This window comes from Pelodiscus sinensis, chromosome 13 (genome assembly GCF_052426305.1).
Source record: "Pelodiscus sinensis isolate ZL-2025 chromosome 13, ASM5242630v1, whole genome shotgun sequence".
Lineage (NCBI taxonomy): Eukaryota > Metazoa > Chordata > Testudines > Trionychidae > Pelodiscus > Pelodiscus sinensis.
In genome coordinates this window covers 2,479,090-2,506,179 of record NC_143064.1, presented here as the reverse complement: position 1 = coordinate 2,506,179, position 27,090 = coordinate 2,479,090, and the positions used below count along the sequence as shown (strand labels likewise).

Here is a 27,090-nt window from a genome sequence, read left to right as displayed (position 1 = left end):
CTCGTGTCCTGCTCACAACACTTCTACTAGTGCGTCCGAGAATCATGTTTGCTTGTTCATTTTTTGGCAAGTGTTGGGCAAAAAACAACATGGTCTCTATAAAGGGAAATCGTGTCTTACTAATCCATTAGAGTTCTTTGAGGGGGTCAGCAAACATGTGGACAAGGGGGATCCACTAGATATAGTGTACTTAGATTTCCAGAAAGCCTTTGAAAAGGTCCCTCACCAAAGGCTCTTACGTAAATTAAGTTGTCATGGGATAAGAGGGAAGGTCCTTTCATGGACTGAGAACTGGTTAAAAGACAGGAAACAAAGGGTAGGAATAGATGGTAAATTTTCAGAATGGAGAGGAGTGACTAATGGTGCTCCCTCGAGGGTCAGTCCTAGGACCAATCCTATTCAACATATTCATAAATGATTGGAGAAAGGGGTAAGCAGTGAGGTGGTAAAGTTTGCAGAAGACACTAAACTGTTCAAGGTAGTTAAAACCAAAGCAAATTGTGAAGAACTTCAAAAAGATCTCACCAAACTGAGTGACTGGGCAACAAAATGGCAAATGAAATTTAATGTGGATAAATGTAAAGTAATGCACATTGGAAAAATAACCCCAACTATACACATAATAAGATGGGGGCGGGGGGGAATTTAGGTACAACAAACCAGGAAAGAGATCTTGGAGTCATTGTGGATAGTTCTCTGAAGACGTCCACGCAGTGTGCAGCGGCAGTCAAAAAAGCAAACAGGATGGTAGGAATCATTAAAAAAGGGATAGAGAATAAGACGGACAATATCTTATTGCCCTTATATAAATCCATGGTACGCCCACGTCTGGAATATTGTGTACAGATGGCATTAGAAAAGGTTCAGAGAAGGGCAACTAAAATGATGAGGGGTTTGGAACGGGTCCCGTATGAGGAGAGATTAAAGAGACTGGGACTTTTCAGCTTGGAAAAGAGGAGACTGAGAGGGGATATGATAGAGGTCTATAAAATTATGAGTGGTGTGGAGAAAGTGAATAAGGAAAAGTTATTTACTTGTTCCCATAATATAAGAACTCGGGGTCACCAAATGAAACTAATGGGCAGCAGGTTTAAAACAAATAAAGGGAAGTTGTTCTTCACACAGCGTGTAGTCAACCTGTGGAACTCCTTGCCTGAGGAGGTTGTGAAGGCTAGGACTATAACAGGGTTTAAAAGAGAACTAGATACATTCATGGCGGTTAGTCTATAAATGGCTATTAGCTAGTATGGGTAAGGAATGGTGTCCCTAGCTAGTTTGTCAGAGGGTGGAGATGGATGGCAGGAGAGAGATCGCTTAATCGTTACCTGTTCGATTCACTCCCTCTGGGGCACCTGGCATTGGCCACTGTCGGTAGACAGGACACTGGGCTGGGTGGACCTTTGGTCTGACCCAGTCTGGCCGTTCTTATGTTCTTAAGTGTCATATCATTGACTCAGATTTAACTTATGGTCCACTGCGACCCATAGCTGCCTTTCTGCAGGACTCCTTCCTACGTAGTCATATCCCATTTTGTACGTGTGACTGATGGATTGTTCCTTCCTAATGTTGCTCTTTGCATTTGTCCTTATTAAACTTCATCCTATTTACCTCCGACCATTTCTCCAGTTTGTCCAGATCATGTTGAATTTTGACCTGATCCTCCAAAGCACTCCCAGCCCCTCCCAGCTTGGTATCCTCTGCAAACTTCATAAGCGAATTCTCTATGCCGATATCTAAATCGTTGATGAAGATATTGAACAGAGCCGGTCCCAGAACTGTCCCCTGCGGAACCCCACTTGTTCTGCCCTTCTAGCATGGCTGTGAACTACTGACAACTGCTCTCTGGGAACGGTTATCCAGACCGTTATGCGCCCACCTTACCGTTAAGCTCCCTCTGGGTTGTATTTCCCTACTTTAATGAGAATGTTTCCTCTTATCGCTTCCACCCATGTGCGGAATAAATGTTCCTATGTGCACTGAGTCATATGCACCACCTGTGGAAACAAAAAGCCTAGCTGGGGGCGCACTGCTGCTCAGCTGGGCAGTGCTCGAATCTCTCCTGAGTGGCCACCCAAGCACCCGGCTTATAGGGCACTCTGGAGGAGTCCCTAGCTCCCCCGTGAAGAAGAGTGGACCTGCCCCCGGAACAGGCGCTATGTCTCCAAATGCCTAGACAGCCACGGGCTGCTCACCGTGGCTCTGATGTCCGACTACACGTGCTCTGTCATGCCCAGACCCTTCCCAGCCGACTGAAGGAGGGGGGATGCCTTTACTAATGGAGTCTGGGCTCCAGACCAGCAAATGCTCAGTCCGATAAAGCCTTGTTCACACGGGCTCGTGGGCACCAAGAGAGCTGCCCCGGGGCAGATCCCTCCTGGGGTCGTCCTGCAAAAAGCAACCCGCCCCAAAGCAGGCTCGCTGGGCGTCCCGGGTGTGCCTGCACCCCCATGTTCACACTTGCCTGCCAAGGGCTTGGCCGGCCCCACGGCCCCCGTCCAGAATTCCACCGGCTAAGAACCAAAGCAAGCTGGCCTAAGAAGTAGGGTACCCAGGTTGCTTCAGAAAAAATACCGGACGCACTTGATTGGGGGGGGGGAGAATTGGCCAGCAGGGAGCAGGACTGATCCGGGCGCGTGCAGATCCCAGGGCGCTGCCCGTTCCGCACATGGTCCCGGCGCGGCGCGAGGAGTCCGGCTGCGGCTCCACCATGTGCTTGCTCAGGAGCACAGACGGGGCTTCTCCTCCTCCCCAAGCATCATTCCTATGTCAGATGCAACCAGAGGCTTCCAGCGTCGATCGCGCCCCCTCCCAGCCACTCCCCCCGCCCCCACCAGGCTTCCGTCGGGCGCCCCGCCGGAAAACCAGACAATAGCAGACGTTGCACATGGCCGGTATCTTCTGATTTTTTTTTTTTACTGGACAGAAGGCCCAAAAACCGGACTTTCCGGTTGAACACCGGACACCTGGCAACCCGACTGTGAAGCACGGATACTGGCACGTCCCCCTGGCCCGGGCGCGCTTTCCTTCCACAGCCGGGGCTCGAGCTCCCCCTCTGGCCACGCGAAGGCTGCGAGCTCGTGCTGGGAGGAGCCAATGAGGGCGAGAGGTGGGGAGCCCCCCCCCCCGATCTCCACTGAGGACCAGAGAGCTGCTCTGCGGGGGCGTCGCTGCTGCAAGAGGAGCCCAGGCAGTGTGGGCAGGACTGGACCCCAAGCTGGTGGGTCCCCCTGCACCCATGCTACCAGGGCCTCGGTTGGGCCCAGCAGCCCTTTGCGGGGGGCTGGGATTACACAGATCTAGGGTCAGTCCCTGCAAGACTGTAGCCCTGAAGTTCTTGGCATCCCCGCCCCGGACAGCCCATCGACTGCGTACGAGGGGACGGGCGTACTGCCAAGGCTGCAAGGGAGTCACTCGTGTTTATTGGGTGGCCCGTTGCTCAGGAAGGGCCGGATCCCGGTCCCCGGGATGCGCTAGGGCAGCAGGACTGTCCGGCCGCCGTTCCTCACTGCCGTAAAACGCCTCTTGTAGCTCAGGCCGGAGAATCTCTCGTCCAAGGTCAGGCTGGTCTGCAGGGAAAGGGAGGGCACGGCGTGACTCGCACCCGCCTCCGCATGGGGCATTGATCCAACAGCCCAGGAACGGGCTGCCGCTGCCAGCCAGGCAAGCAAGCAGCTCATCCAGGGCCTGGAGCCCAGCGCTCGTTAGAATGCATCGGGCTGGAGAGCCTCCGTCCGCGCCAGGCCCCTCGCTAGCGTCCTCGGTCGGGGGAGCAAGCCGGGGGGCCCGAGGGCCCAGGGTTAGTACAGCGGTGCTGTCCGGGCAAGGCGCTCCGGGGGCTGCAGGGGGGGTGAGGCAGGCGCTCGGCGTAGTCGGGGGCGCGGTGGCCCTCCCTCTGCAGGGCTGCGTGGAAGCCAGGCTGTGCGGGTGCCGGTGCTTCGAGGCAGGGGCCAGCGACCCCCAGGTGGTTCTCCGGGGGAACACAACGTTTCACGAGCCAGGGCTGACAACTTTTGGAACTACAACAGCGGAGGAACCGGATTCAGACCACAGGGGTGTTTGGAATCCAAATGGAAACGTTTGGTTTGGAAAATCCAAGCAGGACCCGGCAAAGGTGCCCTACAGCCGCGCCGCACGGGGCCGGGCGTGCCCAGCGGGTCGGAGCGTCCGCGCCCGCTCTACCTGATTGGCCGTGGCGCGGAAGTTGAACCGGAGCGGCACGCCTCGGGGCTGGGGCCTGGCAGTCCCGGCGGGGGGTCGTCTGCCTCTGAGGAACGGGCGCGTGCCTCCCGGCCTGCCAGACAGGAGTGTTTGGTTAGCACGCGACGCAGCGCGGTCTGGAGCGCCCTCGACCGCTGGTGGTTAGAGAACCGCCTGCAGCGCCATGGCCGTCCTGGGGACGCTGCTCACTCAGCCCTGAGGGGGCGTGACGGGGAGCTGCCAGAGCACGTAACCCCACAGGAGTGCAGGGCTGGGGAACCTACCGCCTGCAGGCCGGATCCAGCCCCTGCTAGCTTTGAGCCGGCCTGTGGCGAGGCTCGGGGCCTTCCCCATCTTGGGGCAAGCCGGCACTCGCACCCCGGCCCATCTCCAAGCCCCGGCCTGTTTGTGTCTCCCTCGGGCCAGCTCAGTGACGGGGGGTTTGTTTGTTTGGGGATTTTTTGCTTCTTTCCTGGGGCCCGGTCAGTAGGGTTGCCAGATGGTTCAAACAAAAATACCGAACCCCCTCCCCCCCCCAAAAAAACAGGAAAAAATTCTGTTGGGGGAGGGGGGAAGGGAGGGAGACCGAAATTGTTGAGGAAAAAAAAAAATAAATAAAACAGCATGAAAACAGCATGTCCCCTTTAACAGTGAGTGCAGGGGAGCCGTTCAGCACCAAGACCCAGGCATTGCTTCCCTTGGGTCTTTTGGCCGACAGCCATTTTGTGCCAGCAGCCTTGGGGAACCAGGTAAGCATGGGGGCTGGGGTCGGGAGCTTGGGTGTGTTGAGGGCCGGAGGGGTTCAGGGGGAGGCTGGGCGCTGAGTGTTTGTAGGGTTGCCAGGTGCCCAGCATTTTCGCCTCCTGATCGGGGAAAAATTCAGAAAATACCGGACATTTTAGGACATTTTAGGTATCCGGTATTCTCTGAATTTTTTTACCAGACAGGAGCTGAAAACACCGGACTGTCCGGGTGAATACCGGACACCTGGCAACCCTACCGGTCAGTGAGGTATTTTGGTGGGTTTTGGTTTTGGCCTCTCACTTGTGAGCGGCCCCGGACTGACGGTCTGTGGGTGCCTCAGCCCACAAAAGGGTCCCCACCCCTGGGCTGTAGGGAGATGCTGTCGGTGCCCATCAGCCTGGGCACCCCAAGGCAGCAGAGCCCCGTCCCCCATTGCTACTCCAGCCCCCCTGCCTGGCAGGGCTGGAGCGCTGACCCCTGTGGCACGGAGAAGCCCCCCGCCGGTGAACGGCCTCACTCAGCTATCGCACACAATCGGCTGCCGCCAGCACAGCGAGCCGGCCCCTCGGCCCAATGGCGATGGCAGAGCCAGAGCCCCCGGCGCACCCCAAGCTCGCTCGCTGCGGCCTGAGCCAACAGCTTTATCGTCGGGGCCTCCGGGCGCAGCGCGAGGAGCTTTGGACCCTCCGCTCCTCGGGGCAAAGGGGACTGCTCAGTGCTGCGGGGCTAACCCACTGGCCACGGCCCTTTACTCACGGACGGGCGGGGCCTGCCTGCGGGTTCGACACGGAAACGGTCAGAACGGCTCCGGAGCGGGGCTGCAGCTGCCACCTGCCGAGACAGAGAAATGCAGCGGGTCTGCTTTCTGTGGGGATCACTGGCCGCGTGGGGGCGTCTCCTGGCGCCGTTCTCCCAATTACCTTCTCGTCCACGGTCCTCTCCCTCCGGGGGGCGGCTCCGCACGCTGTAAAACAACCCGCGGGAGAGAGGCTCACTCGGCAGGCTGCCCCTCAGAGACAGACGGCCCTGCCAAGTAGCCTCCCGCAGCCGTTTTTACACGGACGCCCTCCTCTCTATGGTCCTTCAGAACAGTCACTAACCACTAAGCAAGCTGTTCCGCCTTGGACTCAGCTGGGCTGCGTGTCCGAGCCAAAGCAGGGCTCTCTGTAGCTTGACAGCGTCTCTCTCCGCAACAGCAGCCGGTCCAGGCCCAGACATGACTTCACCCACCGTCTCGCTCTCATATCCCGCAACCAATGTGGCTACAGCCTGGGTGCGTAACACCGACGGGTCGGGAGAACTCGGTTTTCCCTCTACCATATAGACTGGCCTGGGCTGATTTTGCTTTGTCCCTTCTGCCTTGCAGTCCAAGCCAACCCTCCTTTAATGCCTGTTCCCGTGCGGTTCCGCAGGGCTCAGCTGGGCCTGGCTTGGAGTGCAGCATTATCCAGCAGGGGGCGCTGCTCTGGCCCAGCCCCGCCCGTCCTGGTACCCGCCAATGACCAGGCACGCTTGTTTGCCCATGGCTGCAAGATCAGGGCCCCCAGCGCGATGCCAACAAGCATCTCGGGCAAATCTGCCTTAACCAGCTTGAATGGATGTTAAATACGGTAAGGGCCACGACTGCCCGCAGGCGCCGGCCGATCCCCAGCGGCAGAGACAGAAGAGTTACGGGGCCGGGAAGGCCGTGCGGTCTCGGGGCAGAGGGACCGCGTACGGGGATGGAAAGGCCGTGCGGTCTTGGGGCAGTGGAACTACCGACCACCAGTGGTCTGCGAGTGCCATTGGGGCGATCTGTGGATCGCTCCCAGCAAAGTGCCCCCGGGCGGCTGCCAGTGTGTCCTCTCATTTTTCCCAGCCACATGCGGAATATATTTATTGTACACAGAAGCACGTGCGGATGTGCACCACTAGTAATAACCCATGGGGGGCTCTGCTAATCGGCGGGGCAGCGTCTGAATCTCTCCTGGCGGGCACCCAAGGGCTCAGCTTCCAGGCACCGATGGCGGCTGCCCACAGGTTGGTGCAGCTGTGCCGACGTGGCCCCGTTCGCGAGGGGCCCAGCCCTTGGAGACGATGCACGTGTGGGTGAGATGGTGGCGCTTGGTGCCGGAGGGCATGGGCGGTGGGTGAAGGCAGAGCTGGGAGAGGCAGATCCCCAGACCCACCCACAGCCCCACCCCTTCTGCTGAGGCCCCGCCTCCCCACGGGGGGGAGGGGAGGAGGTGGGCAGCACACCGAGTGCGTGTGCCCCGCCTCTCAAGGGGGGAGCGAGCACACCCCGGCCTCCCTGGCCCGGAGCACAGGGGCGGAGGAAGGTACGCGGCCCAAATGTCCCTGGCCCCGGAGCGCCGGGAGAGGAGGGTGCACAGCTCCAGCCCCAGAGCACGGCGATGGCAGGCGTGTGGGGGCAGCAACACCCTGCTCTCAGTGCTCCTACAGCAGGCATGCGGGGGCGGAGCGTGGGTGGGCCGTGCCTGGCACATTGGGGCTCGCCCGCGGGCTCCAGGACAGCGGTGCGGATGCCCCTGGGGAGACGCCGGGCGTCAAACCCCAGCCCAAGGTGCAGCGTCAGAGCCGCCTGCCCTGCTGTTCTTAGCACACGCCCCGAGTCTCTCTGCCAGGCTGGTGCCGGGGGCTCTGCAGACGCCCCCTTAGAGGCCCCCAGCAGAAGACCCCCCCCCCCAGGCCTGAGGGACCAGCATAAGAGCAACTGCCTGCTGGCTTTGGGCATATCGGCCCCGCTGGGCTGCAGTGGGGCCAGGGGCCCACGAGGGGCTGGGCCGTGCTCTCTGTGCAGAAGCAAGGTGAGGGAGGGAGGCCGGTTATCATTAACACAGCAAGCAAGGTTGTCTGGTCTTACAAGGGGCCCTCGTGCACGGACCCCTCTGGTGAAGCCGACGTAGGACGGTCTCTGCTGCGCCTGGTTCTGCGGGAAGGCTGCTCTGCGGCGCAGTGCGAACGGCCTGCATCGAACGGGAGAGAGGCAAAGGGACAGGGTGAGCACCCGTCGCAGGAGCCTCGGGACAGGCCCAGGCGTCGGTTTCATAGTAAATAACCGAGGCCGGGTTGACGTGAAGCCCTATAGAGCAGGCCAGGGGGTGTGCGCGGCCCACGGACCGGCAGCAGTGCCGCATGGGGCCAGGCACTCCGCACGCCTCTCCTGCAATGCTGCCTGTGCGGCACTTGGCCCCCCAGGAGTCGTGCAGTGGGAGGTTGCGCTAGAAGGAGACTCCGGTGCTGTTCCAAACCCACGTTCAATCGCGGGTCTCTGAAGAGCTGTTCGGACGCGCCCTTTTATCCCTGGCCAGGTTGTGAGTGCAATGACAAAGGAAAAAAGTCAATTTGTGAGTCTCGGATTTGGGGATCCCCCCACACCCTCGCTCACTTGGGGGAAGGGTTCCAAGGAAAAGAGAGGGGGAAGGAAGCAGAGCACCGAAGCGGGCAAGGCACTCACAAGGAAAGTCACGTCTTTGTTTTGGTTCAAATATTCGTCAACCAAAAAAGCACCAATGCAGGGGAAAAGTTTTCGGGAAAACCTGGCTGGAAACTCCCAACCGTCTCTAGCGGCTGCACTGAATCCCGCCCCCCGACACCGCTGTGGCAGAGCGCCCCCTGCGTGGGGGGCGTCGCTTCCCTCAGTCAGCAGGGGCAGCTTGTGGCTAGAAGAGCTGCACCTACAAATCAGCCTTGCAGAAAAGGGGCTGGGTGACATAGTGGGGCCTGTGTCGGAGATCACGCGCGGTGAGCCCGTGGCGCCCGTCCCGCCTTAACACGTATGAACTGAGCATCAGCCTGGGCGCCGCACGTCCTGGCTTCCCAGCCCCTCCGGCCGCATGTCAGACTCCTCGCACGTCACTCGTGTGTGGCCCGGCGTGAGGTCCCAGACAGCGTGAATCGGGCCATCGAGCCGGGCGGTTAAGGGTTTCACACCTTTACTTTATGAAAGTTAAAAGTTCCGTTTTTATGAGGGCAGAAGTAACTCCCTCTGCCAAGGGCAGGGCCAAGTTTACTAGATGTTGAAATGAGAGTGTATTTATTAACAAGGGCCGGGGCGATGTCTGGCCAGGAAACACAAGCACACAGCACAACACTCTCCATGACTTCACAATAGCAAAGGGAGCCTTGCGTACAGTACAGTGCGGTCCAGGGCTGCTACACCTCTCCAGTCGGTACAGCACAGGAGAGAGATCCCTAAGCAGCTCATTCGAGCAGGCTGGTTACCTGCCGGTCGTGGCTTGGCCATGGGCTCCTGCTGTCCTGAATCTCTTGGGGCGCTGGGGTAGCCATCCCTGGGCTGCAGGCTGTCTGCTGTCACTGCTCTTTGTAAGCGCTTCATCATCCCGGTTGCCCTAAAACACCGTGACAGCAAAATGGAGACAATGGATTTCAGAAAGGCAGGTTTTAGTAAACTCAGGGAGCTGGTAGGTAAGGTCCCATGGGAAGCAAGACGAAGGAAAAACAAGAGAGTTGGCAGTTTTTCAAAGGGACATTATTAAGGGCCCAAAAGCAAACTATTCTACTGCGTAGGAAACATAGAAGGTGTGGCAGGAAACCGCCTTGGCTTAACTGGGGGATCTTGCATGATCTAAAAATCAAAAAGGAGTCCTATAAAAAGTGGCAACTAGGTCATATTACAAAGGATCAATATAAGCAAACAACACACATATGCAGAGGCAAGATTAGAAAGGCAAAGGCACAAAACGAGCTCAATCTAGCTAAAGACATAAAGGGTAACAAGAAGACTTTCTATAAATATATTAGAAGCAAGAGGAAGACCAAGGACGGGGTAGGCCCATTGCTCAGTGAAGAGGGAGAGGCAATAACAGGAAACTTGGAAATGGCAGAGGTGCTTAATGACTTCTTTGTCCCGGTCTTCACCAAGAAGATGGATGGTGACGGGATGCCTGACATAGTGAATGCTAGCGGGAATGGGGTCGGTTTAGAAGTTACAATTTAAAAAAAGAACAAGTAAAAATCACTTAGAAAAGTTAGATGTCTGCAAGCCACCAGGGCCTGATGAAATGCATCCTAGAATAGTCAAGGAGCTGATAGAGGAGGTATCTGAGCCTTTAGCTATCATGTTTGGAAAATCATGGAAGTCAGGAGAGAGTCCAGAAGACTGCAGAAGTGCCCATCTATAAAAAGGGAAGTAAGAACAACCCAGGAAACTACAGACCAGTCAGTTTAACTTCTGTGCCAGGAAAGATAATGGAGCAAGTAATTAAGGAATCTATCTGCAAACACCTGGAAGATAATAAGGTGATAGGGAACAGCCAGCATGGATTTGTAAAGAACAAATCAGGTCAAACCAATCTGATCGCTTTCTGTGATAGGATAACAAGTCTTGTGGATAAGGGAGAAGTGGTGGACGTGGTACACCTAGACTTTAGTAAGGCATTTGATATGGTCTCGTATGATATTCTTATCAATAAACTAGGCAAATAAAACTTAGATGGGGCTACTATAAGATGGGTGCATAACACCACTTGTAATGCCCTTCCAGCATTACTGTTCTCAGAGAGTAGTTATTAACGGTTCACAGTAATGCTGGAAGGGCATAACAAGTGGTGTTCCAAAGGGGTCTGTTTTGGGACCGGTTCTTTCAATATCTTCATCAACAATTTATACAATAGCATAGAGAGTAGCATTAAGCATTAAGTTTGAGGACGATACCAAGGTAGGAGGGGTTGCAAGTGCTCTGGAGGATAGGGTCATAATTCAAAATGATCTGGACAAATTGGAGAAATGGTCCGAGGTAAACAGGGTGAAGTTTAATAAGGACAAATGCAAAGTGCTCCACTTAGGAAGGAACAATCCTTTTCACACACACAGAATGGGAAGCAACTGTCTAGGAAGGAAAGGGATCTGGGTTGATAGTGGACGACAAGCTAAATATGAGTCAACTGTGAGACACTGTTGCAAAAAAGCCAACATGATTCTGGGCTGCATTAACAGGAGTGTTGTGAGCAAGACACGAGAAGTCATTCTTCCGCTCTACTCTGTGCTGGTTAGGCCTCAGCTGGAGTATTGTGTCCAGTTCTGGGCACCACATTTCAAGAAAGATGTGGAGAAATTGGAAAAGGTCCAGAGAAGAGCAACAAGAATGATGAAAGGTCTAGAGAACATGAGCTATGAGGGAAGGCTGAAGGAATTGGGTTTATTGAGTTTGGAAAAAAGAAGACTGAGGGGGGACATGAGAGCTGTTTTCATGTATCTAAAAGGGTTTCACGGGAGGTGGGGAATTGTTCTTCTTGGTCTCTAAGGATAGGACAAGAAGCGATCAGGGATTATCTAGATGGTGCTGGCTCCTGCCATGAGGGCAGGGGACTAGACTTGATGATCTCTCGAGGCCCCTTCCAGTTCTAGTGTTCTAGGATTCTAGGGACCTTACCCTCCATGAATTCTTTTTTGAAACCTGTTAAAGTCCTGGACTTCACAACATCCTCTGACAAGGAGTTCCACAGGTTGACTCTGTGCTGTGTGAAGAAATACTTCCATCTGCTTGTTTAAAATCTGCTACCTATTAATTTCATTTGGTGACCCCTAATTCTTATATTATGGAAACAAGTAAATAACTTTTCCTTATTCACTTTCTCCAGACCTCTCATGATTTTCTAGACTGCTATTATATCCCTCCCCCACTTAGTTTCCTCTTTTCTAAATTGAAAAGTCCCTGTCTTTTTAATCTCTCTTCACCTTGTCTCTTCTTTCCTAGGTGGCCTTCATATTATCATCCAAAATCCTGCTCTGCAAATGTTTTTTCTTCTGTCATAACTGACTTGGTATGTAATCGATCCCCTAAGCTTATTAAGTCCTGAGGTGTTTGGTGATCTTTCCCCCCATGAGACGATTATTTCCACTGATCTGTGATGCTGCAGCAACCTCTTTTCCTCAACGGTGTCTCTTTTGGGACTGCAAATAACAATGTTTGGAAGTTCTGAATGACGGGAGAATGATCGAGAAGCAGTATGTGGGCCTGGGTATCTCAGAGGGTGGGCAGAATGCCAAAGCCTGTTTGCAAAGGCACAGATTTATGAAAATGCAGTGTGATCCCAGGTCCCAACCCCCCTGAAATCCTGTCTTAGTCAACCAACTGCTGCTTACTGTCTGCACGCTGCACACGTGCTTACATACCTGGCTGGGTCACGGCCGTGGAATGTGGAAGAACAGGCGCCTGAAAGTGCCGTAAAATGGGGCTTCCTTAGGACTTGTAAATACTGCCATTTACTCTCCCCCTTCATACCTGTAGGACAATATCTACCCCACTAGCATCACCCACTAAATGGTACATGTTTCCACGTGCTCAGTTTTCCTGTGGCGTGAAAACTACCTTAGAATTATGCTTCCCAACAACTACTTACCGCTTTCTCTTAATACCCAGCCTCTGGCTGTACATCCATCAGTCAGCACGTGCTCTTTAAATATGACGAGCCACATTCATTCTACGCACAGGCATGTGCAGTGCCACCCTCTTCCTCTAGTGGGGGACTGTCATTATCGTGGGTAGTTTTAAAACCGTATCAAGCAGGTGTGGAGTATTTTCAAACCCACCTAACTCACCCAAACCCAGACCTCAAAAGGCAACTTCCCACCCTCAGGACTATTCCACGTTAAATTCCAGCTTTTCATCCCCAAACTATTTTGGTGCTAGAGATGTTCAAAATAAGAATATTTTAATGGTAACAGTATATAGTTTCCCCATTCTCTTGATACTAAAAAACAGCTGAGCCACTTTTATTTGGACCTTAAAACTAACCAAAGAAAAACCCTACCTTGCCAGAGACTAGACCTAGAGGATTTCAACCTGACCAAGTGAAACCTAGAGAGTTACAAGTAACCCCAAAAGGGGGATTTATCATGGAAGCATTTGAGCAAGCTTAACGAACGCTGTCACTGGCACCTCTGAGGAAGTGGGTCTTTGCCCATGAAAGCTGATGCTCCAATACATCTGTTAGTCTATAACACGGATTCCCAAACTGAGGGGCATGCCTCCCGGGGGGGGGGCACGAGGTGACCCAGCCCTCCCCTTAAAATCCCCCCCCCAAGTTTTGCTGCTATTTTTGTTTTCCGCTACGGGTTTTTTTTGCTCAGCAAGTTTTGCTGTTATTGGGGGGGAGGGGGGCGCGTGAGGATTTTTCAAAAATCAAAAAGGTGGCATGATGCCAAAAAGTTTGGGAACCTCTGGTCTAGAAGGTGCCACGGGACTCCTTGTCGCACTAGCACCTCTGTCGATCAAACTCTATTACCCATGGGCCAACGAGGCAAGCCCACGGAAATCAATGGGAACCCTTCCACTGACTTCAAAGCACGCTGGATCGTGCCACGTTTGGGCAAGAATGATGGTGAATCTTCAACTACTTCCTTGGAAGAGGCGGCAGTACGGTGAAGTGACAGTGAATCTCTTCAGGAGACAGGCCTGCTCTCACACAGCCGAGCTGCACAGATGCCACAAAATACCTCGATGCCATTACAAGTCTCACATCCTGTAAGCCTGAGTGGACAACACTTAAAATAGTCTTTGTTTAGACTTGTCTTACCCGAGTCAAGAGAACCTCCCCCCCCAGCCCTTCCAGAAGGCTGTGACCCTGAGGAACAGCTGTGCCTGCTTTCACCCCGCTTACCTCTTGGGGGGAAGTCTGGCGGTTTAAAGGGCTTGCTCCGTTTAATACGGCAACTGCTCTTCTTCTTGGACCAGCCATGGCACTTCTGAATTGCCTCCTATTGTACTGCTGCTGTCCAAACCCTCTTCTGAATCGATTGGGTCCTAGGAAGATAAACACTGGTTTTAGGCCATGTCTACACTGCAGCGCTATTTCGGGATCCTTCCGGTATCCCCAAATAGCTACTCCGTGTCTTCGAAACAAGCCTGTCATTTCAAAAGCTATTTTGAAATAACGGGCGCACTATTCCGATGTCCCCGTAAACCTCGCCCCACCGAGCTTATTTCAAGCCCCGGGTGCAGTGTAGACGCACCCTTAGTGTCCTTCACAACCTTGAGTGAGGAATCAGAGCAGGTCAATGGGTTCATTCACATGCACCTAAGGCAGGGGTGGGCAATACTATTTAAAAGGGGTCACTCCAGAAATTACTGAAGTGGCCCCGGGCCACCCTGGAAGGGGCAGGGCCTTGGGCGGAAGGGGCGGGGCCAGAAGACTTCTTGTGCTCTCCCCACCCTGATTGGCCTGAGGTGGGGGAGCTCAAGACGTCTTTCCCCTCCCTCCCCCACCCTGTCTCCTGGAGAGAACTGCCAGCTGGCAGGGAGGGGAAAGGATGCAAGAGACTTTGTGAGCTCCCCACCCCCCAGGCCCTGCACAGAGCCATGCTCGCCTGCTCGCCACCGGCCGGGAAGGGGGCGGGCAGGGAGTGTGACGGGGTGGCTGGGTGAGAGGGACAAAGAGAGAGCAAGCCAGGTGTGGGAAGGAAGAAAAACGAGGGGAGAGAGAGAAACTCCAACGTGGGGCCAAACCAAGGAGAGCAGGAAGGGGAGAATGGTCAGTGATAGCTTGGGATTCCAGGAAAGAGCCCCAGAGCCACCTCCGAATCCTCCTCTGTCTGCTAGACTTCAGTCTGAGCGCGAGGGGGGTGGTGGCATGACTGTCCCTCTCGGAGAAGATTGAACACAGAAACTCCAAAACCAGCTTGTCATTAAAGACTCCTGCAAACTTGCATTGACTTCACCTCCAGCGGGGTAGTGGGTGCTCTGTTGCTCACAAGGGCAAATCTTAAGTGCAGTATAATCTGCAAAATTTTGAGGCTTACAAAAACTACCATGTAAATTATTTTAATGGAATACCTATACTAAAATTGTGACCGACTATACCCCTCTTTTCAGCACTTTTACAAAGCTACCATATATTTGCTACAAAGTATGCCTCATGCGTATCGTTTGAAAATTCATAATTTGCTGATCATTATTGTCCTGGTAAAATAGCATGGCAATCTTGTAGGAAAGTTACAAGATTTACAGTATGATGTTATGAAGGCATATTCCAAACCTGGGGAAGCAACCCAAATCAGTTCCTCAGAGACAAAAGTTAGCCAGCATCTCAACATGGTGTCAGCATAAACAAAAGGACTATCACCTGACTACGCAGCCATTCTTTAGCAGGAATAAGGGTGTAAACCAGAAATTTACATTTTGACCATTATACAGCTGGGGGTTCCCATGAGAACAGATTGGCTGTCACCTGAGCACCACCTGGAGAGGATTCTCAAGGAGGAGGATACAATGTAAAGATTAGGAAGAGAGGACACACCCACCTCTCTACCCCTCAACTCTACTCATGGCATCATCCGTATTTGCAAGACAAAAGAAGCATCACTGAACTGGGTTCTGGTGGAAGAACTCACCCAGACTGCTGTGAGCACGTGGTGAGAAAAATCTTTTTGCTTCAAAGTCATGCGGCTTATTAGGTTAGACATTAGTTTGCAGTTTTTTTGTGACGAATGCTGCTTTTTCTGCCTCTTTCCTTGAGATCAGTTAAAATTTGTCTTTCTGTAGTTTGTAAAGTTGTTTTAGGTTCAAAACTAGTGGGTGTTTGGACTGCAGGATTTCAAAACCTCCATCCACAACAGGGTTTGTGCATACTGTTTTCTATTAATGAAATGACGGTCTTTCTCTGAGCGGCTAGTGCACAGAAGGAAAGAGTTGGGCAGTACAAGATGCACTTTTCTGGGGACAAGTCTGGGACCAGGTGCTGCTGGTATCACTCAGCAATGTAGTTCAGGAGTGTCGGGCTATAAACACTCATATAGAGGAGCTGGGAGTGGTTTATATGCTAGAGCAGTGGTTCTCAACCTTTTTTTATAAAGTACCCCCTTTTCAAAAAAAATTATAAGTACCCCCAGTACCTACAGTTTTCAGACACACACAATTTTTTTCTACTATTGCAACACATTTGTTTAAACAACTGAATCGTAGCCAGGTGGGTAATGACATTTTGGGGTGTAAAAAGTACAAAAATAATAAAGCTCTCTAAAACTTAAAACAAAAATTCAGTTTCCTCCAAGTTTCAGTTGTGTTGATGTACACCTCCCCCCCACTTCTCTCAAGTACCCCTAAGGGTACACGTACCACTGGTTGAGAAACACGGGGCCAGAGGTTTTGTGTAGCCAACCAGGACTGGGTGCTCTCCCAGCAAAGCAGTGTAAAAGGTACCCCAGGTTGGAGAACCTGGGGGGACACATGTTCAGCAGTCCAGACTGGGCAATGTCACAAAAATCTTCACTTTGACTTACCTCTGAGGTCACTATTGTCAGTGGCTGAACAATGATGGTTGATGGTACAAGACCATCAAAATCCTAAATAATTTTTCCCTGAGTTGTGAGGGTAAATTAAGAGTAAGTTCTTCTGACCCTCAGCAAGTTCTGTGATGCTTGTTGTTCTGAATGAGATTGTACCAAGCACAAGGAAAACACAACGGCTATGTCTACACTGCAGGCTTCTTGCACAAGAACTGTTTTGCAGAAGAGTTCTTATGCAAAAAATCTTCCACGAGAGCGTGCCCACACTGCCATGTGCTTTTGCACAAGAGCATCCGTGCCAGTGTGGACAAGAAAGCTCTGATGGCCATTTTAACCATAGGGGCTTCTTGCGCAAGAAATTCATGTTGCCTGTCTACACTGACCTCTTGTGGAAGAGCTCTTGCACCAGAGGGCTTATTCCTCATGGGGAGAGGAATAACTCTTCCAGAAGAAGCCCTGTTTTCTGACGCTGTACTGTAAATTTACTTGCGCAAGAACATGCATGCAGTGTAGACAGCCAGCAAGTTTTTGCACAAGAACGGCTGTTCTTGCGCAAGAAGCGTGCAATGTAGACACAGCCAATGTGGATCTTGGCTCAGCTCGCATACCACGCTACATACAGTTTGCATGGAGAGGAGAAATACTTAAGACAAAGCTGCATAAACCGCTAAACCCTTCAGCAACCTTGTTGAACAGCAGTAAAAGAAACAGATGAAAAAATCCCAAGATGCACAAAATAAATCATTGGAGCTTTGTGGATGAAAACTCGCGGAGCCAATTCAGAGGACTGTGTGGTCTCACATTGTTATTCAAAGCACGTCCTAAAAATAATGGGTTCAACCAAAGTGACAAATTAACTCCACTAACTGAACTATCAGAGGGCAGCCTAAGGGGTAATTTAAGCGTGTTCTGGGAAAAGGGGGGATTAGGAAGAGTGTAATTAAAATATGCAAAACTCAAAAGGAAGGGAGAGTTTCTATTAAGTCATTTTGAATTAGTAATTCCTAAGAACACAAGGCAGGAATTTATGCTTTGAAGGAGCCTGGATATTCAATTGCGACCGAACAATCCCCTTTTTGCTCAGCCACACCGGCTTAGGAAAGCAAAGGGTTGGGGCAGCACTGCTTAGTCGGCCAATGTTCGCTCGAAGGAGGAGCGGGCGCTGGTTGGCTTCACAGGCGTCCGTCCCTCCTCCATGTCTCCACAGCCCCTAGGGCTGCACGGCAGCATTTACCGACCTTGCAGGTTCCGTTGCATCCAGGTGCGGAACCTCGGCCATCCGTTCCCATAGGCTGGACTCCTGTTCTTGGCTTGCTGCCGTGGCGTGGCCCCTGCTAACTTTGCGTCTCTTTGTCCTTTCCTCTGGCGCTTTATGATGTCATCTGGATGGGAAAACATAAGGGGGAAAAACCAGGGGAAATGGTCATTTCAGCAAACATCACTTTCCATGGCGAGGACTCCTGGTTAGCCTTCACGGTGCACACGCCGTCCCGAACGAGAGCCCCCATGAAGAGCATGTGAGCAGCACAGAGACACGGGAGCGGTTCAGACCCGATCTCCTCATGCTGACATCAGCTAGAAAATCACCGCGTTAGCTTTGCGCTGGTGTTTAATGGCGCAATGGCTTGCAGGAGGGATCGGTCAGCTCTTGGGGAGACAGCCTTTGATACGGTGAATTAAAAGGGAGAGCCAGGTTAGAGCAGAAGCACTGGAGACCCGGGAAGCCAGAGAGACAGAGGGTTGATTTAATAGTGACACCTAATGCTGCTCGGTATCTGAATTTAATTCAGGGCCAAATTCTGCTCGCGGTTCCACAGTGCCTCTCTGGAGTGAGTGCGTGGAGATCAGCCCTGGTGTGACTGACCCATGGGGCTGCCCTAGTCACACACTTCTCAAGGCAGATGTAACGCCCTGGGGTACGTCTACACAGCAGCCTGATAGCGGAATAAAGAATAAAGTGTCTACACTGCCAGCCTTTATTCCAAAATAACAGCAAGCGGCAGGACTTCTTACTCCAGCTCCTGGAACCCCCCTTTCCCGAGGAGCAAGGGGAGTCAAAGGAAGAGTGTTCTCCCTTCGACTTCCTGCTGTGTAGACAGGGTCAAAAGCCAAGTTAAGCTATTTCAGCTTCAGCCACGTAATTGACACAGGTGAAGCTGCGTAGCTTAACTTGACCTTAGCCCTGCTGTGTCAATGTGCCCTTACAGGCCTCAGAGCAGTGACTCGTGAGCTTTGCATGCACGGGGCCGGCGACACTGCTCCGGGTGTTTAGAATGGGCCCTCCAACAGGAGGGTGGGGGCTCCCGAGATGGAAAATAACAGTCTGACCCAACACGTATTATGACGTAGCACCGTGGGAGCAGGGGAGGAACAGCAGGCCAGCCGCGGGTGGGGAGCCGCTTGCATTGCATGGCCGGCGAGAAGAGTCTCTAGCAGCTCATCCTATACCAGGGGAGCCAGCTCTTATGTTTCATGCTGAATAGCGGGATTTGGTGCCACGCTTGCTCCAGGGCCTGGAGCAGCAGCTAGGGATTTTGGGACTCGCCTTCAGCCTCTACAGGAAACACTCTCGCCCAGCTCCAGATCGGATGGGCAACTGGGACAGTTCCACCTGTCGGCCCAGAACACTAGAACTGGAAGGGCCCTCGAGAGGTCAAATCCAGTCCCTGCCCTCACGACAGGACCAAGCACCATCTAGACCATCCCTGACAGGTGTCTGTCCAACCTGCTCTTCAGTATCTCCAGCGATGGAGATTCCACAACCCCCCTAGGCAATTTATTTCAGTGCTTAACCATCCTGAAAGTTAGGAGACTTTTCCTAATGTCCAACCTAAACCTCCATTGCTGCAGTTTAAGCCCATTGCTTCTCCTCTTAGCATCAGAGGCCAAGGCGAACAAGTTTTCTCCCTCTTCCTTATAACACCCTTTTAGGTACTTGAAAACAGCTATCATGTCCCCTCTCAGTCCTCTTTTTTCCAGACTAAACAAGCCCAGTTCCTTCAGTCTTCACTCATAGTGGCAAGGTGATAGGGAACAGCCAGCATGGATTTGGAAAGAATAAATTATGTCAAACCAATCTGATAGCTTTCTTTGATAGGATAACGAGCCTTGTGGATGAGGGAGATGCAGTGGACGTGGTACACCTAGACTTTAGTAAGGCGTTTGATACGGTCTCGCATGATATTCTTATCAATAAACTAGGCAAATACAACTTAGATGGGGCTACTATAAGGTGGGTGCATAACTGGCTGGATAACCGTACTCAGACAGTAGTTATTAATGGTTCACAATCCTGCTATAAAGGTATAACAAGTGGGGCTCTGCAGGGGTCTGTTTTGGGACCGGCTCTGTTCAATATCTTCATCAACGATTTAGATATAGGCATAGAGAGGACGCTTATTAAGTTTGCAGATGATACCAAGCTGGGAGGGGTTGCGACTGCTCTGGAGGAAGGGTCAGAATTCAAAATGATCTGGACAATTGGATAAATGGTCTGAGGTAAACAAGATGAAGTTTAATAAAGGCAAAGTGCTCCACTTAGGAAGGAACAATCAGTTTCACACATACAGAATGGGAAGTGACTGTCTGAGAAGGAGTACTGCAGAAAGGGATCTAGGGGTTATAGTGGACCACAAGCTGAATATGAGTCAGCAGTGTGATGCTGTTGCAAACAAAGCCAACATGATTCTGGGATGCATTAACAGGTGTGTTGGGAGCAAGACACGAGAAGTCATTCTTCCGCTCTACTCTTGGTAGACATTATTCTACTCTACTCCAGGCCTCAGTTGGAGTGTTGTGTCCAGTTCTGGGCACCACATTTCAAGAAAGATGTGGAGAAATTGGAGAGGGTCCAGAGAAGAGCAGCAAGAATGATTCAAGGTCTAGAGAACATGACCTATGAAGGAAGGCTGAAAGAACTGGGCTTGTTTATTTAGAAAAGAGAAGACTGAGGGGGGACATGAGAGCCATTTTCAGGTATCTAAAAGGGTGTCATAAGGAGGAAGGAGAAAACTTGTTCATCTTGGCCTCTGAGGATAGAACAAGAAGCAATGGGCTTAAACTGCAGCAAGGGAGGTTTAGGTTGGACATTAGGAAGAAGTTCCTACCTGTCAGGGTGGTGAAACACTGGAATAAATTGCCCAGGGAGGTTGTGGAATCCCCATCTGTGGAGATATTGAAGAGCAGGGTGGATAAATGTCTCTCAGGGATGGTCTAGACAGTATTTGGTCCTGCCATGAGGGCAGGGGACTGGACTCGATGAACTCTTGAGGTCCCTTCCAGTCCTAGTATTCTATGATTCTATTATTCTAATAGCTCATGTTCTCTCGACCTTTCATCATTTTTGTTGCTCTTCCCTGGACCTTCTCCAATTTCTCCACATCTTTCTTGAAATGCGGTGCCCAGAACTGGACCCAAAATTCGAGCTGAGGCCTAACCAGCGCAGAGTAGAGTGGAAGAATGACTTCTCATGTCTTGCTCACAACACACCTGTTCGTGCAGCCCAGAATCACGTTTGCTTTTTTTGCAACAGCGTCACACTGTTGACTCCTGTTTAACTTGTGCTCCACTCTCCCCCCTAGATCCCTTTCTGCCGCACTCCTTCCCAGACAGTCGTTTCCCATTGTGTATGCTTGCAACGGACTGTTACTTCCTGAGTGGAGCACTTTGCATTTCTCCTTATTGAATCCCACCCTTTGCATATGGAATTCCCAACAGATTGTTTCAGCTTTTACCAAATTAGTGGGGGAAGGGCCGTCAAGCCACACTTAGACCGGAACCCTCCCTTCTTCTCTGCTCCTGCAGAGACGAGGCCCCCTGCTCCGTGACTGGCTGGAGTGCAAGGTCTTGTCTTTGATGGGGGTGGCCGCATGCCAGGAGACTTCCTAGAGCTGTTCCTGTGGGCACAGATCACTCCTCAAGTGCTGCCTGCTGCTCCGTCTCCAGCCGAATGCCAGGAAGCAGAAGAGGAGGAGACCCAGTAAGTGAGCAATGCCAGGTCTGAGGGAGACTGGACTCCCTGCCTGCTTTGGGACTGTGCTACCCGCCCGCCCAGGAGCCGAGCCCACGGGGCGAGCTCAGCGGTACTCGGTCTCAGTGGTCTCCGGGCAGCGTGCCTGCCAGGAGCACAGACACTGCTGATGCGCGTCGCTAGCTGAGTCCCTGCTTGCTCCTGGGGGAGGTGGCCCAGCGAGCTGATGCTGGGCTCCGAGGACTGGTGGGAACTGTTCACCCTGCGCTGCATGCGAAAAATAATCGGTTGTGTGCTTCCCCCCCCTTCCATGCTGACAACGAAGCAGACGCAGCAGCGGTCGCCTTGGGGCTGGGGGGACCGCCCTTCATTTCCACACGTCAGTACTGGCCGGGACAGACAGCAGTGACGAAAAATAATTTGCTGTGAATGTGCATGGGAATCTACCCATCTGTGGGCTACAGAGTCAGCATCCACGGGGCGGGCGTGGGCCCGATCTGTCCGGCGGTGGGGGCGGTGTCAGAGCAGACTGGGACAATCTCCAGGAGCATTTTCCCCCCTCCTCCCGTCTTCCTCTGCAGTGTGAACTCTGCCACAGAGCCCTTCTGCAGTGGGATAAGGAGCTACCAGCCTGCTTCCTCGGATCCCAGTTATACCCACCTTTACCTCACTGTGTCGCCTTTACCTGGGCCCTGGCCTACGTGAGAGAACGTGGGGAGCTGGAAACAGAGAGCCACAGACCGGATCTGGCTGGCCATGGTGCTGACAGTGTCCCCTTAGAGCTATGGGCGATGGTGCCAAATGAACCTCCCCCTTGAGTAGGTGTGCTTCGCGGGGAGACAAGCAGTGAGAGATGAATCACAGAGGATCTGCTAAAAGTGAGCACCTTCCATGGGCGCTGTCAGGATGGCCACACAACAGAAGGCCCAGTGCAGTGTTCCCGCTCACCTCATCCATCCACGTGCGGAATAAATGTGCATGTGCACCACGCCATGAGCCAATGTGCACCACACCACGAAACCTAGCTGAGGGCACTTTGCTAATCAGGTGGGTGGCACTGGAATCTCTCCTGCACTGCTGCACACCCGCCCCGCTCACAGGGAACCCCGGGGCTTGGGTGACTAGATGTAACCCAAAACAAGCAGTGAAATTAGAGGCCAGCTGCACAGTAGCTATAACTGAGCAGAGCTCCGGGGAAGTCAGGACAGCTGCATCGATTCCCACCTGCGTGGGAGCTGGCTCTGGGTTTCCTGGGTGGGGAAAAACATCTGCTCCAGAATATCGAGGTGATCTGGGTAGAAAGGGCCCAGTGCGCCTATGAAAAGTAGAAGGCCAACCCCCCAGCGCAAGCCTGGCCCGGCTCGCAGCTAGAATGGAAATGTCAGGCGAGGAATCCTCCCCGAGCTGTGTGCCAAACCGGCTGACTTACTCAAAGGACGGTTGTTTATGCCCGTTGCATCGCCGCTGCCAGACAGCTGTCGGGCCTAGCGAGCAAGCTTCCATAAATAGCCTCAGCACCAGATGACCCCAGGCCTTGGCCCCGTGCGCCTCTGGTGGGCTGGGCTTGGAACGCTCCGCGCTGGAGCTAGGCCGCCGTCTCAGCAGCGCACAGACGTTGTTTCTACTGTGGGTCATTTCACCAGCTCTTTCTGCTGCGTCAGGCGCTCGCCGTGCTTTTCACACCTCCGTGGGCTCGCCGGGCAAACAATCGCGGTCTGCGTCTCCACTTTCTGCTGCCTGGCAGCCTGATGTCTTACTGCTTAATTCTACCAGGCACCGCGGCACCCAGCAGAAATCCCCACACCCCGGGGGAAACCTGCCACAACAGCACTTCTGCTGTTCCTGTTCCTGGGTACGGATCTAGGCCAGCTCCCCTTAACATCCTGGGACAGGCCCCTACACTTCAGATGCAGCTGGTGACTGACAGATCAAGGCCCCGGTTCTCAAAGGGTCTCGGCCAGTGGAACTGCAGGGGTGGATTCCTTTCTCTCACTAGAGCACAACAGGGCGATCCTGCCTTTCTCCCGCTGCCCCCTCGGCCTTTCACCCTTTGCTGAGAGCAGAAACATCCCCAGCAGCGAGCCGAGCCGTGGGCGGGCCAGGCACCGCGCATTGTAAGGAGCCCCAGGGATTTCCCTACACCCCCCATGGGGCTGTATACCCCCGCAGTTCCCCAAGACCCCCCAGTTTTGTGAACTATGGTGCCATACAGCCCACCGTCACCCTCCGGTGTCACACCCCAAGGGCCCTGACCCCCCCGCCCCCAATTCCTGGGGAGGCTACTGAGCCCGACACAAGCCTGGGCCGGAGGCGGACAGCGGGTGCTGCGCTCCGGGGCTGTTGGAGCGAGCCTGGCTGTCAGGCCGGCCGGGCCGGGCGCCGCCCTACCCCGGCCGCACGGATCGGCCCCGAGACGGGTCTTGCCTTCCCCCAGCTCCTGCCCGGACAGCGGGGCGGGTCCCGGCGGCGGACCTGGGCGCGGGCGCAGCGGGCGCTTTCCGGGCACTGCCGCGGCCAGGCGCTCGGACGCCGGGACACCAGCCGGGGCAGGGCGCAGCGCAGCGCCGGGGGCTCGGCTCGCCCTGTCCAAGCGCAGCGCCCGGGGAGAGCGGGGCCAAGCCAGCCCGGGGCAGGGCGCACGGCGGGGCAGGGAGCGGCACCTACCCAGGGAGAGGTCAATCTCCGCCGGGCCGGCGTCGGGCCCCGGCTCCGGCCCCGCCGGCTCCATGAGCTGCTGCTGCGGATCCGGCGCTGGGAGCCGAGAGGCAGAGCCCAGCCTGGCCGGTGCCCCCGGCCGCTGCCCGCCCCGCCCGCCCGGCTCCGCGCCCAGCCCCTCGGTGCGCCTGCCCGGAATGTGCCTGGCCGCGGAGCGCCAGCCGGTCAGCACGGCCCCCCCGCGCCAGCACCCCCCGCGCGCCGCCAGCACCCACCCCCTGCCCGGCAGCACCCACCCCTCTGCCAGGCAGCACCCACCCCCTGCCCGGCAGCACCCACCCGCCAGCGCCCACCCCCTGCCCGGCAGCACCCACTCCCACTCCCCGCCAGGCAGCTCCCCCACATGCCTTGCCAGCCGGCACCCACTCCTGGGGTGTGTCTAGACTACATGCCTCCTTCGACGGAGGCATGTAGATTAGCCAGATCGGAAGAGGGAAATGAACCCGCGATTAAAATAATCGCGGCTTCATTTAAATTTAAATGGCTGCCCCGATCTGCCGATCAGCTGTTTGTCGGCAGATCGGGAGAGCCTGGACCCGATGCCCCGACAAAGAAGCCTTTCTTCATCGACACAGGTAAGCCTCGTGAAACCAGATTTACCTGTGTCGATGAAGAAAGGCTTCTTTGTCGGGGCATCCCGTCCAGACTCCCCCGATCTGCCGACAAACAGCTGATCGGCAGATCGGGGCAGCCATTTAAATTTAAATGAAGCCGCGATTATTTTAATCGCGGCTTCATTTCCCTCTTCCGATCTGGCTAATCTACATGCCTCCGTCGAAGGAGGCATGTAGTCTAGACACACCCCTGCTGGTTGGCAAGGTGCAGGGGTGGGTGCTGATGGGGCAGGGGGTGGGTGCTGGCAGGGTACTGGGTGGATGCTCCACCAGCACCCCTCCCCGCACCCCTCCAGTCAGCACCCACCCCGTGTCCTGCCAGCACTCACCCCCGTACCCCGCTACCATCCATCCTGTGCCCAGTCAGCCAGCACCTACCCTTCTGACCCGCTAGTACCCACCCCCGTGCCCCGCCTGCACCCATCCCTCTGCCCTGCCAGCCAGCACCCACCCCCACACCCTGCAGTCGCATGTATTATGTATGTACTTTAACTCCATTGGAACATTTTTTGTCTAGGAATTTCTGTGTCTCGGTTTGATTCTCCATTGAAATGGCCTCTGTGAATGATAAACAAGAAGCTCAAAGACTGTTCCTGAGCCGATAGGGAAGACTGAGGCAGGGTGCATGTGCAGCAAGCGGGTGCCTGCCACTGTCCTGCGCGTTCCAGTTACCAGCATGTGACTTCCCGAAGGACTTGGCCAGATGAAGTGCCAACCTTCCAGTGTTTTTCGTTTCACTTTCATAGCCATGTGAACCTCTGCACTGGGTTCCTTTCCCCACGCCCCAGAGGGGCACAATGCAGCCTGGGAAAATAGATGGAGTTGCTTCCTATCACCTGAACAGTCCAAAGCAATTGTACTGCCTCCAAATTCCCCCGGCCACTTGAACCTCTCCGCACGCCTCTTCCAAATCCCGCCTCCATCCTGCACCCCATGTTCATAGAATCCTAGATTCTGTGCAGCCCGTTGTCCCTGTCTTTGTCAAAGTTGGTTTTTTTAACCGCCTTGAGGGTCACTGAACCTTTGGGGTTCACTCACTTCATGGGTTTGAGCTTTTCTCTGCAACAAAACATGGACTGAAGGTGCCCGTTGTAAAGTCGATTATTGTTGGAGGCCTGACTTCTTTTGGAATGCTTGGGGTTCGTAATACGGACCTGTGTTTGCATTTGACTCTAGCGCTGCATGGCCGTCCTTTGGGAAGAGTTCCAGGGTGCCCGTTTAAGGGCAAGCCTGAGTCTGCCCGTCCCTGTTCCCAGTGTCATCCCTCTGAAGACGGCCATTGTGGGATCTAGTCCCAGCCAGAGCGGGTTAAGGCTGGATGGAAGCAGGGCCTCTGGGAGGAGGGGCAGGGCTGTGCTTTGCAGCAGGGAGGGAGCCCGTCAAGGGAAGGAGGCAGGTGCGCTATTTCAGATGTTGGGGGGGGGAGGAAGCAATTGTAACCGCGATTCCTGGGGCTGCTGAGGCACTCGGAAACGTAGGGGGTTGGTAGACAATGAGCCATTGTAGCTGACAGAGGAGCTGTATCTAATTCCTAGAGAAAAGAAAGAAGATGAAGTAAACATCAGATCCACTCAGCTCTATCCCCAACATCTTCTGACACCTTGTGGCAAGTCACTGCAGGGGCCACTGTTAGGTTTACCATGTTAAATGTATGTTCGTACTTTCCTAACTCTGAGGCGAGAGACGCCTGGGCTCTGGGTGGGGGGAGCGGGGTTCAGGGGGTTCCAAGTGTGTGTGGTGGGGAGTGATACATCTGGCTTCTATATAAGAACATCAGAGCGGCCAGGCTGGGTCAGACCAACGGCCCATCCAGCCCAGCATCCTGTCTGCCCACATTGGCCAGTGCCAGGTGCCCCAGAGGGAGGGATCTTAACAGGGAATCATCAAGTGATCCCTCCCCTGTCGCCCATTCCCAGCGTCTGGCACACAAAGGCCAGGGACATGAGAACACGAAGTTGGATCCCTGCCCACTCTGGCAAACAGCCATTGAGGGACCCCTTCTCCAGGACTTTATCTAGGCCTTTCTAACATCCTCTGGCAAAGGATGTTGAGGGGGAGGGGAGCAACTGTAACCGCGATTCCTGGGGCTGCTTAGGCACTCGGAAACTTAGGGGGGTTGGTAGACAATGAGCCATTGTCTACCAACAACCAGGCCACAGGTTGACTGGTTAGAAATACTTTGCTTTACGTCTGCTGACTATTAATTCCATCGAGTGACTCCTGGTTCTTGTGTTATGTGAACTATATAACACTTCCTTATTTACTTTTCCCCACAGCATTCATGATTTCATAGACGTCTGTCATATCCCCCCTTCATCATCTTTTTGCAAGCTGAAAAGGCCCAGTCTTTTTAATCTCTCCTCACATGGAAGCTGTTCGATATTCCTAATAATTTCTGTTGCTTTTCTCTGTACCTTTTCCAAACCCAGTGTATCTTTTTGAGATGCAGTGACCAAAACTGTATGCAGTATTCAACACGTGGGCACACCAGCGATTTATAGAGGCAATAAGATATTTTCTGGCTTACTATCTGTCCTTTTCCTAATGCGTCCCAGTGTTTGTTTGCTTTTTTTATTGCCACTGCATGTGGAACAGATGTTTTCA

At 53.7% G+C, this 27,090-nt stretch overlaps 1 protein-coding gene across 7 annotated transcripts; it reads right to left on the bottom strand.

The window, feature by feature from the left end:
• Positions 1-2,892: 2,892 nt before the first annotated feature.
• On the bottom strand, positions 2,893-23,981 carry LOC106732484 (UAP56-interacting factor-like). Of its 7 annotated transcripts, none has more exons than XM_075941187.2 (9): positions 23,822-23,981; positions 17,427-17,570; positions 13,566-13,708; positions 9,166-9,293; positions 7,805-7,907; positions 5,862-5,905; positions 5,698-5,772; positions 4,180-4,291; positions 2,893-3,566 (listed from the first exon to the last, which is right to left on the bottom strand). In XM_075941187.2, exons 1-9 carry the CDS (start codon positions 23,883-23,885, stop codon positions 3,471-3,473), a joined length of 909 nt encoding a protein of 302 aa, XP_075797302.2. In that variant the 5' UTR covers positions 23,886-23,981; the 3' UTR covers positions 2,893-3,470. The 7 variants fall into 7 exon arrangements, with proteins under 7 accessions (XP_075797302.2, XP_089637918.1, XP_075797301.2 ...); XM_089781792.1 differs by having other exon boundaries at positions 7,826-7,907; XM_075941184.2 differs by having other exon boundaries at positions 3,401-4,016.
• Between the last annotated feature and the right edge of the window lie 3,109 nt (positions 23,982-27,090).

Excerpts from the sequence above, each read along its gene's own strand:
- LOC106732484 (XM_075941184.2), bottom strand. The coding sequence starts at position 23,885 with ATGGAGCCGGCGGGGCCGGAGCCGGGGCCCGACGCCGGCCCGGCGGAG. Across the intron at positions 17,571-23,821 it reads GGAGATTGACCTCTCCCTGG|ATGACATCATAAAGCGCCAG; the intron begins GTAGGTGCCGCT and ends TTTCCCATCCAG. Across the intron at positions 13,709-17,426 it reads GATGCAACGGAACCTGCAAG|GACCCAATCGATTCAGAAGA; the intron begins GTCGGTAAATGC and ends TTATCTTCCTAG.